Source organism: Falco cherrug, chromosome 6 (genome assembly GCF_023634085.1).
Source record: "Falco cherrug isolate bFalChe1 chromosome 6, bFalChe1.pri, whole genome shotgun sequence".
Classification (NCBI taxonomy): domain Eukaryota; kingdom Metazoa; phylum Chordata; class Aves; order Falconiformes; family Falconidae; genus Falco; species Falco cherrug.
The window spans coordinates 54,799,174-54,812,241 of NC_073702.1; the positions used below are offsets into that span (position 1 = coordinate 54,799,174).

General features: G+C 43.3%; 1 protein-coding gene across 1 annotated transcript in view; it reads left to right on the top strand.

Moving 5' to 3' along the window:
• The first annotated feature begins 303 nt into the window (after positions 1-303).
• MOXD1 (monooxygenase DBH like 1) overlaps positions 304-13,068 on the top strand; it is a 51,482-nt gene continuing 38,717 nt past the window's right edge. The window contains exons 1-2 of the mRNA XM_055713448.1: positions 304-682; positions 12,670-12,816. Coding sequence (XP_055569423.1) covers positions 416-682; positions 12,670-12,816 — 414 coding nt within the window. The 5' untranslated portion in view covers positions 304-415. The remainder of the gene's footprint in view (positions 683-12,669; positions 12,817-13,068) is intronic.

A 13,068-nucleotide genomic window follows, 5' to 3' on the forward strand; every position in this document is an offset into this window, starting at 1 on the left:
GCGGGGCAGCCCCGTCCGCCGCCTCCTCTCCGCCGCCCCCGTCGGGAGGAGGATTTTCGCTCGTTAACGTGAGCCGATCGCCTCCCGTGAAGCCCCCGCGGGAGCCCGCAGCAGCGGCGAGGGCACGGCAGGTGCTGCCGGCGCGGCGGGGGCCGGGCCCCGGCGGGCGGCGCGGGGGAACCGGGGGCGGCAGCCAGCGCCGGGCCGGGGCGGGGAGCGAACAAAGCGGCTGCCGAGGGCGCGCTGCCCCGACGGGGCCGGCCGGCACGGTGCCGCCCGCAGCGGGGGCGGGGTGACCGGGGCACCCGGCCCCCCTTCCCCGCGCACACACAACGCACACGCACACGCGCGCCCGGACACACGCGCGCCGGGGCACACGCTGAGGCAGAGGCGGCCGCCGGTGCGCGGCGGGAGGATGCGGCGGCTGCGCCCCTGGGCGCTGGTGCTGGGCGGGCTGCTGTGTGCCGCCGCCGGGCCGCCGCCGCGGAGCTACCCGCACAGCGCGGTGCTGGACGGCGCGGGCGCCTACCGCCTGCGCTGGGGCCGCCGCGGCAGCGCCCTCGCCTTCCGCCTGGAGGTGCGCACCCGCGGCTACGTGGGCTTCGGGCTCTCGGCCAGCGGCGGCATGGCCTCGGCCGACATCGTGGTGGGGGGCGTGGAGAGGGGCCAGCCCTACCTGCAGGTAAGGCCCGGCTCCTTCCCCTCGCCCGCAAGCCGCCGGCCCCTGCCGGGGGAGAGCGCTCCCGGCATCCCGCTCCCGCGCCCCGGGTCGCCTTTGTCCGCCCACCTTCCCCCCGCAGTTTCTTTCTCGGGACGCCCCTCTTCCCCTGCCCCTCTTTCTTTTGCAGCCTCCTCGCCCCTCATCTCCGTACCTCTCTGCTTCTTCCTTCCAGCTTTCTGGTTATCCCTATTGTTCCGCGTAACTCTGCCCCCGGAGGAGCTACTCCTTTTCGATCCGCTCCCTGCCAACCTTCCCTCTAAACTTCTACATGGGTTTCGTCAAAGGTGTCAGGTTTCCTCCTCTTTATCCAGAAAATGCAACAGCCCTTTTCTCTCTCCTTGGGCACCCTCTCCCCGCCGGCCGGCCGAGCCCGGAGCCGAGGAGAGAGGAGGGATGGCAGTGTCCCCCCGCGAGGTGCGGCACCTTCCCCCTCGCCCTGCCCGCGGGTGATGGAGCTTGGCCGCCCTGGTGCCGCCTGAGCTTGCTCTTTGTAATCCCACAGCCACAAGGGCACGATCCCACCAGCTTCCCAGCCTGCTGGTGTTCTCATCTGCAGGGGCACAGCCGGTGCTGCTCCTGTCCTTGGTGTTTCTCCTCTCCTCACTTGGAGGTGTTTTGACTCAGATATTGAAAAGCACTTACGGAGTCCTTTAGATCAACCAGGGACTCCTGGTACTTCTTGGTCCGGTAAAGCAACCTCACAGGAGCTCAGCTGCACTGGCATAATCTTCTAGGTATGTTTCTGTAGTTGTCTAGACATTGCCAGGGCTACAGCTGGGAACAGGAGTGTGGGACGTTAGCTCCGCTGGTGCTCCCAGCAAAGCATCTCCTCCAAGAGGCATTGGTGGCTGGTGGGGTGGGAGCCGTGAGAGGGGAAGGGACCCGCACCTTCAGTTCCCTCTCACTGACCTGAGATCCAGCCTAGAGGAGTTGCTCTGGGGCCAGGGGAGCAGGGACAGCTCGTCCCACGCGTCGGTGAAAGGGGAATCAAGCCCAGCGTGACATCTTACTGCCCCCAATTCCTCAATAATAACTTCTAGAAGGCAATTTGAGAGCAGAGTTAACACCCAGTTGTTAAGAGTATGGTCTAAGAGAAATCTTTTCATCCTTATGTTAGAGCTAGCTGAGCTTTGAAGCTGCTGCTTAAATTTTGTGAGCTTTTTCTTTAGAATGTAGACTTTTATTAACATCTTGCCATAAGAAATCTAAATGCTTAATATACTCTCGCTGCTGTTTCCCCACCCCCCCATTAATTTGGTATACGAAGTTTAGGCATATATTTGTCTTATCTAAGTTCAGACTGATGATTTTTAGGTTTTTTTCTCTCCTTATTTCAAAATTAAGATATTTTTTCTTAAAAACTTAGTCTAAATAAAACACTAATAATAAACCCACCCAATTCTGGTCATTGAGCAATGAACGTTTAGCTCACAGAAGGCTGGGCTTTCTGGAGACTTATACTTCAAAAGATACATCTATTAACCATTAAAATAAACACAAACTTTGTGCTTTGTTAGTTCATAGATCCTGTTAGGGGAAAGCACGCCTTTTAGAAAGACATCCAAACATAGTGTAAAGACATCCAGTGAGGGAGGATCCATCACTTCCCTTGATAGCTTGTGGCAGTGGTAAGTCTGTGCTACTCCTGATTTACAATATTAGTTTGTCTGGGTTCAGGTTCCAGTTATGTATTTTCCCTACTATATTAAAAACTCTACTCCCCCTGCATCCTGCCTCCATTAAGTTATTTATATGCTGCAGTCAAGTCACTCCTCAGTTTTCTTTTGCATAAAATAAATAGATCGAGCTCTTTAAGCATCCCACTGCAGGACATTTTCCCCAGCACTTGAAGAACTTTTGTGGCTCTTTTCAACACCCCTTGCAGGTTTTCAGGATCCTTTAAAAATAGCCCCATGCAAATTTCTTTTTCCTTCCAAAGATTTTGTTCACTGGTATCCCATGACAAATAGAACTGAGATGGAAGAGGCAAGTGCCCCCTGTTACAGAACACCTGGAATTTTCCTGAAATGCTCATTTAGGGCACAAACATCTGCTGTGCTAAGCGCTATGAGTTATTTTGTTGCACTTTTGCGTAGGTAAGGAACAGAAGAAACACTTCTGTTAAGCTTGCTTGCAAGGTAAGGTTTTCTCCATCCCAGTTCCTTCTTCAGTTCTAGGCAGCAAGGTTGCATTTTAAACTGGACTGTGGTCTTTTAAAACATCGCTCCGTTAAAATATTTCCATACTTGCACCATCAAGGAAAGGCCAGAAACAAGGACGGTGAAGAAACAAAATTTGTCAAAAGGCCTTTTTCTGGCCAGTCAGCAGGGATTGCTATAGAATGAGTAACTTGTTCTAGAATGCTATTTCAATAATACCTAATTCTTCCCTCTACTGGACACACAAACACAGTTAATATTTAAAAAATGCATTCTGTGTTAAGTGTATATCACCATCATTTATGCTATTTACTACTGAAAAATAATTTTTCATAGATAGTACCCTTGAAAGTATGTGGTTTTATGCCTAGCTGCACTCTATAAAATATGTACACCCTATAATGAAAGAACCTACTTTTCTTTTTGGTTTTAGAAATATGTTTTTATTCCATGATCATCAGTCGGAAAATGTGCATCGTGGTCTAAACTCTTAGAAGGGTCATTTTTTGGTTTCTTTGAAAGTTTTGAGGTGCTTGTTAGTGGCATGATTTTCAGAAGATGTTCTGAAACACCTTTATAGTCTTTCAAGTGGGCACTGAAACGGCTAGTCTCCTGGGAGAATTCAGCCTCCCACCCCACCCCCAAATTTTCTCTCCTTTAAAAATAGAAAGTGTTCTTGTAGGGAAGAGTCCTCTTCTGGGAGAAAACAAGTAAATGTAGTTAGACTATAGCCATCAGTAAAGGTAAAAGCAGATACTCCGTAGTTTGTGGGAGACCTGTGTATCAATATAGAGGAAAACTTCAGCCAATTTTCAGAAAAGAGAGAAAACATTTCCTCTGGCATTTATTCTTCATCGTCTCAGAGCAAGGAGATGTTACTCTCACCATCAGCAGGCAGCGCTTGACTTGAAAAAATCTGGTGACTCAAAGTTCTGGATATCCAAGATCGGATTTTACTTCCTCAGTTTTAGGTGTATCCTGAACTTGGGTGTAATGAGTTTTTTGTTTTGGTTTGCTTTTCCATGTTTGAGCTGTATTTAAGCTAAAAGAGTGGCTGGCATAAGTAAAGGCTAAAATGATTTGAAAGCCTGACGTTTAGTTGTCCCTAAATGTATCAAGGTGAAAAGCATTACGATGTCATGAAAGAAGAACAAACCTTCGTGGTATACCACAGTAGTTTTTTGGAGAGCATTTAAATCATTGGAGAATTATACATTTGCTATCCTGACATTTCAGAAGTTTGGTATTTGGAATGGGAACCTAAACATAATTTGGGAGGATGCAGAGGACATAGTATGAATGGCATACATATTTGCATAGCTTTACTGTGCTGTTGTGAGGAAGGCACCTCTACCAAGCAGAAGGAGAAAAAGAGGGTGACCATTGAACAAATTATTTGTCAATGTTACTGAGAGCCCTGTGGTGACAGGGTGGCAAATTACGGGGGGTGGGGGTGGGGTGGGGTTGAGTGAGCATGTTCAAGAACAAGTAGAAGATACCTATGGGGGCTGGTGCTGAAAAGCTGGAAGCTGCCTTTGTCTCTATAGGGAGGGGGTGGACTTGGAAGGAGAGTTCATACTTAGCAAAATGTTACCTTGAAATATAGTCATGGTCACTTGCAGCACGTGTTACTCTTCCTAAAGGCTCTTGGGGTAGCCTTAGCTTTTACATTTAGTTTTAATTTTTTTCTTCTTTTTTTCTTTTTTTTTTTTTTTTAATGCATCTCTTTTGTTCTTATGAATTGACACAGCATGCATTTTCATGCTAGACCCATGCCTTTTCCTTGGTCTCCACCCCTGTCTGGAATTGTGCATCCCCACCCACAGCACGTAGCTGCTGAGAGCCCCATTTTGGGGAGAGTAATCCTCCTTGATGAATGCCTATTTTGTGCAAGTTATACAAGAGGGTTGCATTGTTAGAATCTTCTGTTGAACTTGCACAAAAATAGTCCCTGCTCAGGGTGAATAGGGACTGTGTGTCACTAAAAAGTACTTTATTATTCATTACAGCCTTGCTTGTTAACTGTCACCCAAACTAAAGAATATCTGTTATCAAATGTATCCCATAGAGTTAGCTTAATTGCTCATAGGGAAGTACTTGGAAGAGATTTTAAAGGACAGAAAACAGTGAGCATTCTCTGTACTTAACTATATGCTGCTTTTAAGTGCACTCATGCCAACAGCAACAAAAGAAGTGTTTAGAAAACAACTTGAAAGGCACCAAGAGAGAGATGCAAAGCGAGTGCCACACTGACATATCTCAGTTGGTGCTTTGTTGGAGGTATTTCATGCCTTTGGGCATTGGGGCAAAATCTCCAGATGAGTAATGAGTCCCTCTTGGCTTCGATGTGGGGCATAAAGAGACACTCCAGTGTACATCTCCACTGGCTGGGTGCTTTGTAGTTCCCTTTCAGAGGTACAATAGTTAGGACAGGGAAGCAACAGTTGGTGAACAAAAGATGAGAAGAATTCTGTAGCTCTTGTGTTTTGCAGACTTTGGGGTGCTGTTTCACAAGAATTTTTTGTTCTTTATGGTATTTTTTCTTCTCCTTTGGATTTTGGAAACACCAAGAAAACAAAATTTTCTTACAGCTCCCCAAAAATAAGTACCTGGGGCAGGATGGAAATGTAGCCACCATAAGTGATGCAGAGGCTTACAATAATGGGGGAATGATTTAATTCTTAATATAAACAATTATCTTAGAATTAGGAGAAGGAAGAAGGCAGATTTTCCAAGGCAAAACCAGAATTTTTGGGAACAAGTATCACTAATAGTTGAAAATCCCTTGAGTGTATTTAAAACTTTCTCATAATTGAAGTAATTAAAGTAATTAGAACAAGGTTAAATGTGGCTCCTGTGTAAGGAATGCTCCTTGAGATAAAGTGCAGTTCGAAGGCTGGATCATGCAGTATCTCCTACTTCAGATTTTTCTTTCCCTTAAAACACTTTGCTACATGTTTTGTCTAGTCTATTTGTGTTAAGACAGCCTTTAATCTAGCTTTATAGCTTCTGATATAGCTGGAATATAACCTCTTAAATCAACATTTGTTCCTGATGTAAAGACTCGGATAGGTGCTTGGGACTCTGCTGCAAAGTCAAATTATCCACGCCGATAAGCGATGTATTTCAACTTCTAACTGCTTGTGCTTCTTACACCTTTGTGTGGTAAGTTAGAGAGCTCTCCACATTTCGATGTTTTTCATTTGTGTGTGGGGAAAGTGATATTTTTATATGGCCCAGGAATGCCACAGAAACCAAGGGGTGTCGCTGCTGGCTGTAGGCTACTGGGAAGCTGCCTTGGGCAGCATTTAACTAAATATAAGGAATACACTGAAGTGTATTCAAATGACACAGTTTGAATGAGGGAAGACATGTCTCTAAGTAAATAACTGTGTTTCATGTGTAAAAAATGCATACCCTCTTTTTGCAAAGAAAATCTATGTACATGCACACTCACATACATCTGCTTCTGTAAATACACAAGTGGAAAATGTGTGTCTTTGTGTATATATGTATGCTGGCATTTAAAATGCAGACACACTCACAATTATTTGTTACAGGTAAAAATTTTCTGTCCTTGTCAAAGTTAGTAGTACACTTGAAGGAAATAATCCTCATTTACTCCAGTATCATTCAGCCAGTTTAATTGAAATTGTACCAGGAATTGTGCGCAGCTTCTCGCAACTGCCCATGTGAGTGAGACCCAGGCTTCCTAGCAAGGACTGAATTGCTTCATGATGATCTGCTGTGCAGGTAAAAAAGAACCAACATAAATCAGTAAATTAATTGCAAACAGACTGCTCATAGTGCAGAAGCTGAATTTACCAATCCCGGTTACGTCAGGAAATTCTTGCAACTGCTTGATTGCTGTTGCTGTACCCTTTTTTATGGATATTTCTTCACTTGGGGCCAATCTCAAGGTTGGATCAGTCAACTAGAATGCTCTCAAGGTGTTTCTGTGTGGAGCAGTGGTGCTTTCAGACTCCTGCTTCATGTTAGTTTTCTGTGGGCGGGCTCAGCTTTTCCCTAAGAGCAGAGTAAGATCTTTGCTTGACACTGAAGCTGAAATTTATTTGAGGTTTCACAAAGTTTGGTTTGCTTATTTGTAAACTCATGCCCTGTTTGCTTCTTCCCAAATACAATGTAAAACCAGCTCCTTTTTGGTGGTAATATCCAGTGTGTGCTGGAACCATGAGCAGCAGGATTCCATCTAAACTGAATGCAACAATAAAAAAGAGAAATGTTAACCACAGTTGGGGTTTTTTTTGGAAACTGGGAAAGGCATTGCTTGTTGCCTATTTCAAACAAGCGTTTTGGTCAGTTGTTTTGTTGTACTATAGCAATTTCTCTATCCTATTTATACTAAGATAGAGCCTCTCCTGTGCCACCTTTCATCTTAATTACAGCTTCCCAGTTCCTTTTGCCAGACTCGTCTTCAGCCCTCATCTTCTACATCAGTTTGGTAGTTTGGGGATGTTTGAAACTCCATGGGTTGGCTACTGACCATTGGTGAGGACTAGTTGCAGCACAGCTTGTTTTTCCATCATTTCCCATGCCTGGCTTGTCCCTTTACTCACTTGTCAGTGTAAAATTGCTGCTGAAATAGCAGTGGTCTCCCAGTTAGAGAAGGGCGGTGACTATAAATCCCAGCAGCAGAGCTGCTTACAAGCCAAGCCTGCAAGGCGATTGCTGGATGGGATGGATTTGAGAGTTATTTTATGCTCCTTGAGGTTGAAAGGTGCTGTATATAATTCAGGATGGGAAATGGATATCATAAACAAAACAATCTTGTACATTGTAAAGATCTGGGGAGGGAGTCCCATAAACACCTGTTCCTGCCTGTGATGACAGCTGGTGGTGCTTTTGGGGTCAGGCTTCCCTCTGCAGCTGTGCTTACATTCTCGAAGGAGAAACGAGCCTCTTTTCACATCCTTAAGAAATTATTCTCCCTGACTGCTTGTAGAACAGCAATCATCAGCAATCAGAAACCATATATGCTGCAAAACATTTTTTTTAAGAAAGGGAGTGGTTAATGGGATCTGAAAAACAGTATAACATGTTTGGCTTCACATCTGGAAAAGAACATAACTTTTACTGTCAGGAAGATTTTTCATTTTCCATATATTGCTTCAACTTGTAGGTAATGTAAGGTAGGAGATTCCTAATTACTTGACTGATCGCGTGACTTAGTCCAGAGTTTAAAATGCCATTTTGTGCAATATTATTAAAGGGAGTACAGAAACTTTAAACATTTCACATGTAAACAGTTTACATAAGCAAACTCTGAAATAAAAGTAACATCTTTGTTATTATGTAGCATGACTGATAAAATTTCTGAAACTTTGTTTTAAACACTTGCTATTTAAATAACTAACATATATATTAATGCTAGCAAAATGGTTTTTTTACCCTTTTCTTTCTGTAATGCTTACGCTTCTGATGTGAAGTTGATGTGAAACTTTAAAACTTTACCTTCATTTAATGTATTATATATACTTCTGTGTGTATAAGAAATTGAAGAATCTGGGTGCAAGTGCATAAATCCATGTTGAGAAGTTTGTGCTGTGAGTGCTTCAGAAATTCAGTTTTAAGGACTTGATAGTTATTGCGGATTTCTGCTGAGACTCCATGAAATTTGAGGGTACTTGTATCAGTATAATCCATCCTACAAAAGACAGGTTTTATAGATAACTGTATGGGGTAGCAAAACCAAATCTGTGTGAAAGAGGTCACCGCATTAGAGAGTTTTCCTACCTGATAGGAAGAATAAACTGTTCCAATACAAGGCATGTCTCAGACCATCTGTGACAGATATCGAAGCACTGTAATTCTGCTGATGAAAATGTCACACTCCTTTCTCTGCAGAATTAAATGAGTGAAACCTGTGAATTTAGGTGGGTTCTGTATTACATCAGTCTGGCCCTGAGAGGCTTTCAAACCGTATTTAGATATCCTCAGTCCAGCTGAAGCCTGGATGCCTCGTGTCCCCTCTCTGGCCTCTGGTGGATCCACCCTCCGTGCTGTCACTTTTCAAAGGCCTCAGAGGTATGCAGCTTTCTCCTTTGACTACACACAAGGACTTAAATGGAGTGTCGGCTGTCCAGATGTGATTTTTATTGCATTTGTACCATAGAGGCAGGACTTTCATTTACTATTTTTCTGCTACGAAAGAAAGCATAGGAGATGTATAAAGATACAGACGTATATCTATATAGATATATCTACAGCCAACTTTTGCTTACTTTTCCGAGATACTGCTGAGAAGGATGTGACATCACAGTTTGTCAGTGTGTTTTCATTTTTTATAATGTCCCTTTGTTTGTTACCTTTTGTACACAAACATGTGTCTTAATGGCTTTTAGCTCTGATGAGTAAATAGAGCAAAGTCTGTGTAGCTGGACTTAAAATCTTCTCTGTGAAAAGAAAGAGATCAGTATGTTTCCTTGGCAGTGTGGCCGTATTTTGTTTTACAACTGGTGAACAAACCCTTTTCCTGTGAGAGGCTGAGCAATCAAATCTTAAGCTGTTCAGAATTTTTTTTGTTACGTTATTTGATTTTATTTTTGTGATGAACATCTGGATAACTTTCAACAAAGGAAATAAAAGTAGTAATAGAGGCTGTTCACTAACTCCTAAATAGCTCCTGGCAAGTGTACTCACACTTGATTCCTCTAGGGCAGTCCCAATGCACTTAGTGGAGTGGTAGTTGGGAATAAATGGACATCTCTGCCTTCCTGGGCACTACATAAATTTGCTTCCCAGGTATTCTCGGCACCCTGATATTCAGGGTCTGTTTCAAGGTGGCCTGTATCAGGCAGAGAAAGTAAGTAGAGACAAGGAATTCATTAATTCACAGAAATTTTCACATGGGAAAGATTAACATTAGTTGGTCAGATTAACATCTACCCACAAAATAATTTAAGGTTAGTCACTGAGCGAGCTGCTGCTCAACTTCGACAGCCGGGGCAGGCAGGAGCGCACAGGCAGGCAGGGCAGCTCTCCCAACACATCCCTCCTCCCGTGGGGAGCAGCATGGTCCCCTCCTGGGGCCTTGGCTTTGGGACCACCTTCCGTGAAGCATTCCCCAGCAGCCTCAAAACGAGCCCTCACAGAGCCACAGTTGTGACCTGTCTTTGACTGTCATCCAGGCAAGTGAAATAATTACACTGACAATCACATTATTAAGGCACATCTGAGCTAATACCTTAATTACACAACTTCTTAAAGTTATTTTTGCATTCTCCCCGCAGGCTCGTGGAAGTCAGGGCTATATCACAAGAGGTGTGTTTTTTTTTTTTTGTTACAGCTGTGTTCTCTAGACTTGTTAAGAAACGGCGAAGTTCACTAACAAAATATATTTCACTGTCACACCTAACTTTGCTTCACAATTTTGAGCTTTCCTTCACACTGGTTTCAGGCAAAGACTTTCAACTGTTCACATGAGGAAAAGCTGTTCTTGAATTTGTATTCCTCAATAACTCAATGTGTGGGTAATCGAATAAAAGGGTGCCTTCCTCCAATTTAATGTAACATTTCAGCAAAAATATCATGCTTCAGTAAAAGCTGACGTTCACAAGGTTCCATTTCTCGTCCAGACAAGCCCTTACTATTTTTGAGATGGAAGCAGAGATTCCATAGAGGAGTGTTTTCAGAGCAGGGATGGTGTTGTGTATAGAAGTACACTGCTTCTTTCCGAGCTCTGATACAGGGTTTTATTACAAAGTGGAGGATTTTGAGCCCATAAAGTACCCATGTTCAACTACCACCCCAGAACAGGCCTGTTATTTCCCTCTGGAAAAGCAAATCCCAAATTCTTTCTCTAAACAAACATAACTCATCAGTTCCCTTTCTTTCAGCATAGAGCTTCAGGTCCCAGACTCGTCTTTTGCTGTTTTTGGTGATTATTTTTCCATGTCTGCATTCTTTCACATATGTACCAATTCATTTGTAGTCATGAGAGGTGCTGAAAAAAAAATATGGAAACTCATTTTGGTACCTTTCAATGTTTTTTAATTTTAGTTTTGTTCCAGAAAAGAAAAAATCCAAACTGTTTCAGTAGTTTTGGCAAGACAAATTTAAATCTGAATATTTTCATACTGATGAAAAATGGTCGTTTTTTTACCCTTTTCTTCCTTGAAACTTCATCATGACTGAGGAAATTTTACATATTTTTTTTTCGAAATTAGTATACCTTAATGAAAGGTTTGGGCATACTGTTGTTTGTACATGTGTAAAAGGCAGACTCCCTTGTGAACTCTGACTAGTGTGCATGTGGCCTCTTGCACACACAGAGATTTCTAGGGCTGGAGTTAAGTTTCAGATCACAGCTCCTAAATGATCCTTTGGTGAATTAGTAATGTATCAGCTACTTTCACCAGTATCAAAAACTTGGACATAATGTCTGGCAATTTTTCAGCTTGGTTACCTCCACTTTAATAAAAAGGGAAAGCTACAAATCTCTCTAAAAGTGGATGGCGGTCCAAACAGGTCCAGAAGTAAACACCTTTCAGGAGCAGTCAGCACGGTGTTATTTTGCGAAGGACACTGCACAGTTAATGGTGTCCGCCTGTAGCCTGTTGGGCATGGGAGATGGATCTGTCTGTTTGCCCCCCTCCCCACGCCGAACGGGGCAGAAACAGCCTAAAACTCGAAGGAGGGTGACCAGAGGAGGTGCATCTGAGGCATCGGCCAGCCCTTTCCAGGTGGCCAGGGTGGGAGGAGAGGGAGGGCCGGGTCCCAGCTGTGCGGGGATGCAGGAATTCGGGGTGAGGAGGTTAATGACCCGGCATGGCTGCAGCCACTTCCCCATTGTGCCGTGCCCCTGCTGAACCCCAGGCAGGGAGCATCCTTCTCCCAAACAGCCCTCCCTGCCAGAACCCCAACCTAACCCCAGCCCAGCACCTTCTGTATGAACCCAGCGCTTTCTCTGCTAGTTAAGCCGTAGGGTTTCTGATTCCAGTTGGTGTTCATTCAAGAGGTTTGCTTTTTGTGGGGAAGAAAAAACAAAGAAAAACTTGGGAAAAGAGGGAATGATAATATCATTGATGCAAACAGTAAGTGAAATTTGTTCTTTCTGTAATTTCTCCCAAAGTTCATGACATCCCAGTTATGATATATTAGGCTTCTTGCTTATTGGATGCAGTCTTTATTTCTGCAGTTATGTACAGGCAGCATGGTATTAAAATTGCTATGAATTTGACCGGAGCTGCACTTCCCTGTTTCTCTTTCTGCTACCTTTTGCTGTTTGTTATTTTGTGTTGACTTTGACTGTCCCTGGCATATTTTTCCAGTCTAAAGTAAAACAAGAGTCTCGCTTAATATTGTGTATGTTTAAGATAACAGACTGTTCTTCATTTAGAAAGATGAAATTCTTTACCACAAGTCCTTTTAAAAAGAGTAAAATTATCTTGTCAGAAGTATATTCGATATTTTTAAGCTTAAGCACCCATCAGTAGAAATTAATCTGACCAGTTTCTCCATAACACTTTAAATGTCATACACTGATCTTTTGGGGTCTACAATAAGAGTAGCTGTTGTGGTTTTCTAACAGTGGCTACCGTATTATTATAATACTCTCTTTATGCTGCTTATCAAGGGGACTAGCTTTTTTGGAGATTTTTAATAGAAAAAAAAGTTCGGTGGTGCCTCAGATTTATCATTTGATACCAAACTCTGATACTTCAGCATTTTAGATAAAGACTTGTTTTAAGGGGCTTCAGTATTGGAATCAAGTTTCATTTTTAATGTAATATTAGATTTTAATAATGGGCCACCTTTTCAATTCAACAGGATTATTTTGCAGATGAAAACAGAGTACTAAAAAAGGACCCTCAACAGGATTACCATCTGGAATATGCCATGGAAAACAGCACACATACAATATTGGCTTTTAGCAGAGAACTGCATACTTGTGACACAAATGACAAGAGCATAACGGTAAGAGGCTCCTCCTATATGCAGAGAGATGAAGTAATTCATGCAGGCCAAATATATATGTGGTTATGAAGCTGGTTATTATAATGTCATCTTAGTAAAAGAACAGTTTTAGAGAAATTCACTTCCTAAAACATCTGTTTGGTCAACTTAAAACAACCAGGTAAAATACTTGTGCTATTTTTATTAAGCTCTTATATTTTGATTTCAGCCTCCTTTGTCCTTCTGCTTTAATACATTAAGTTCTCTAATTTC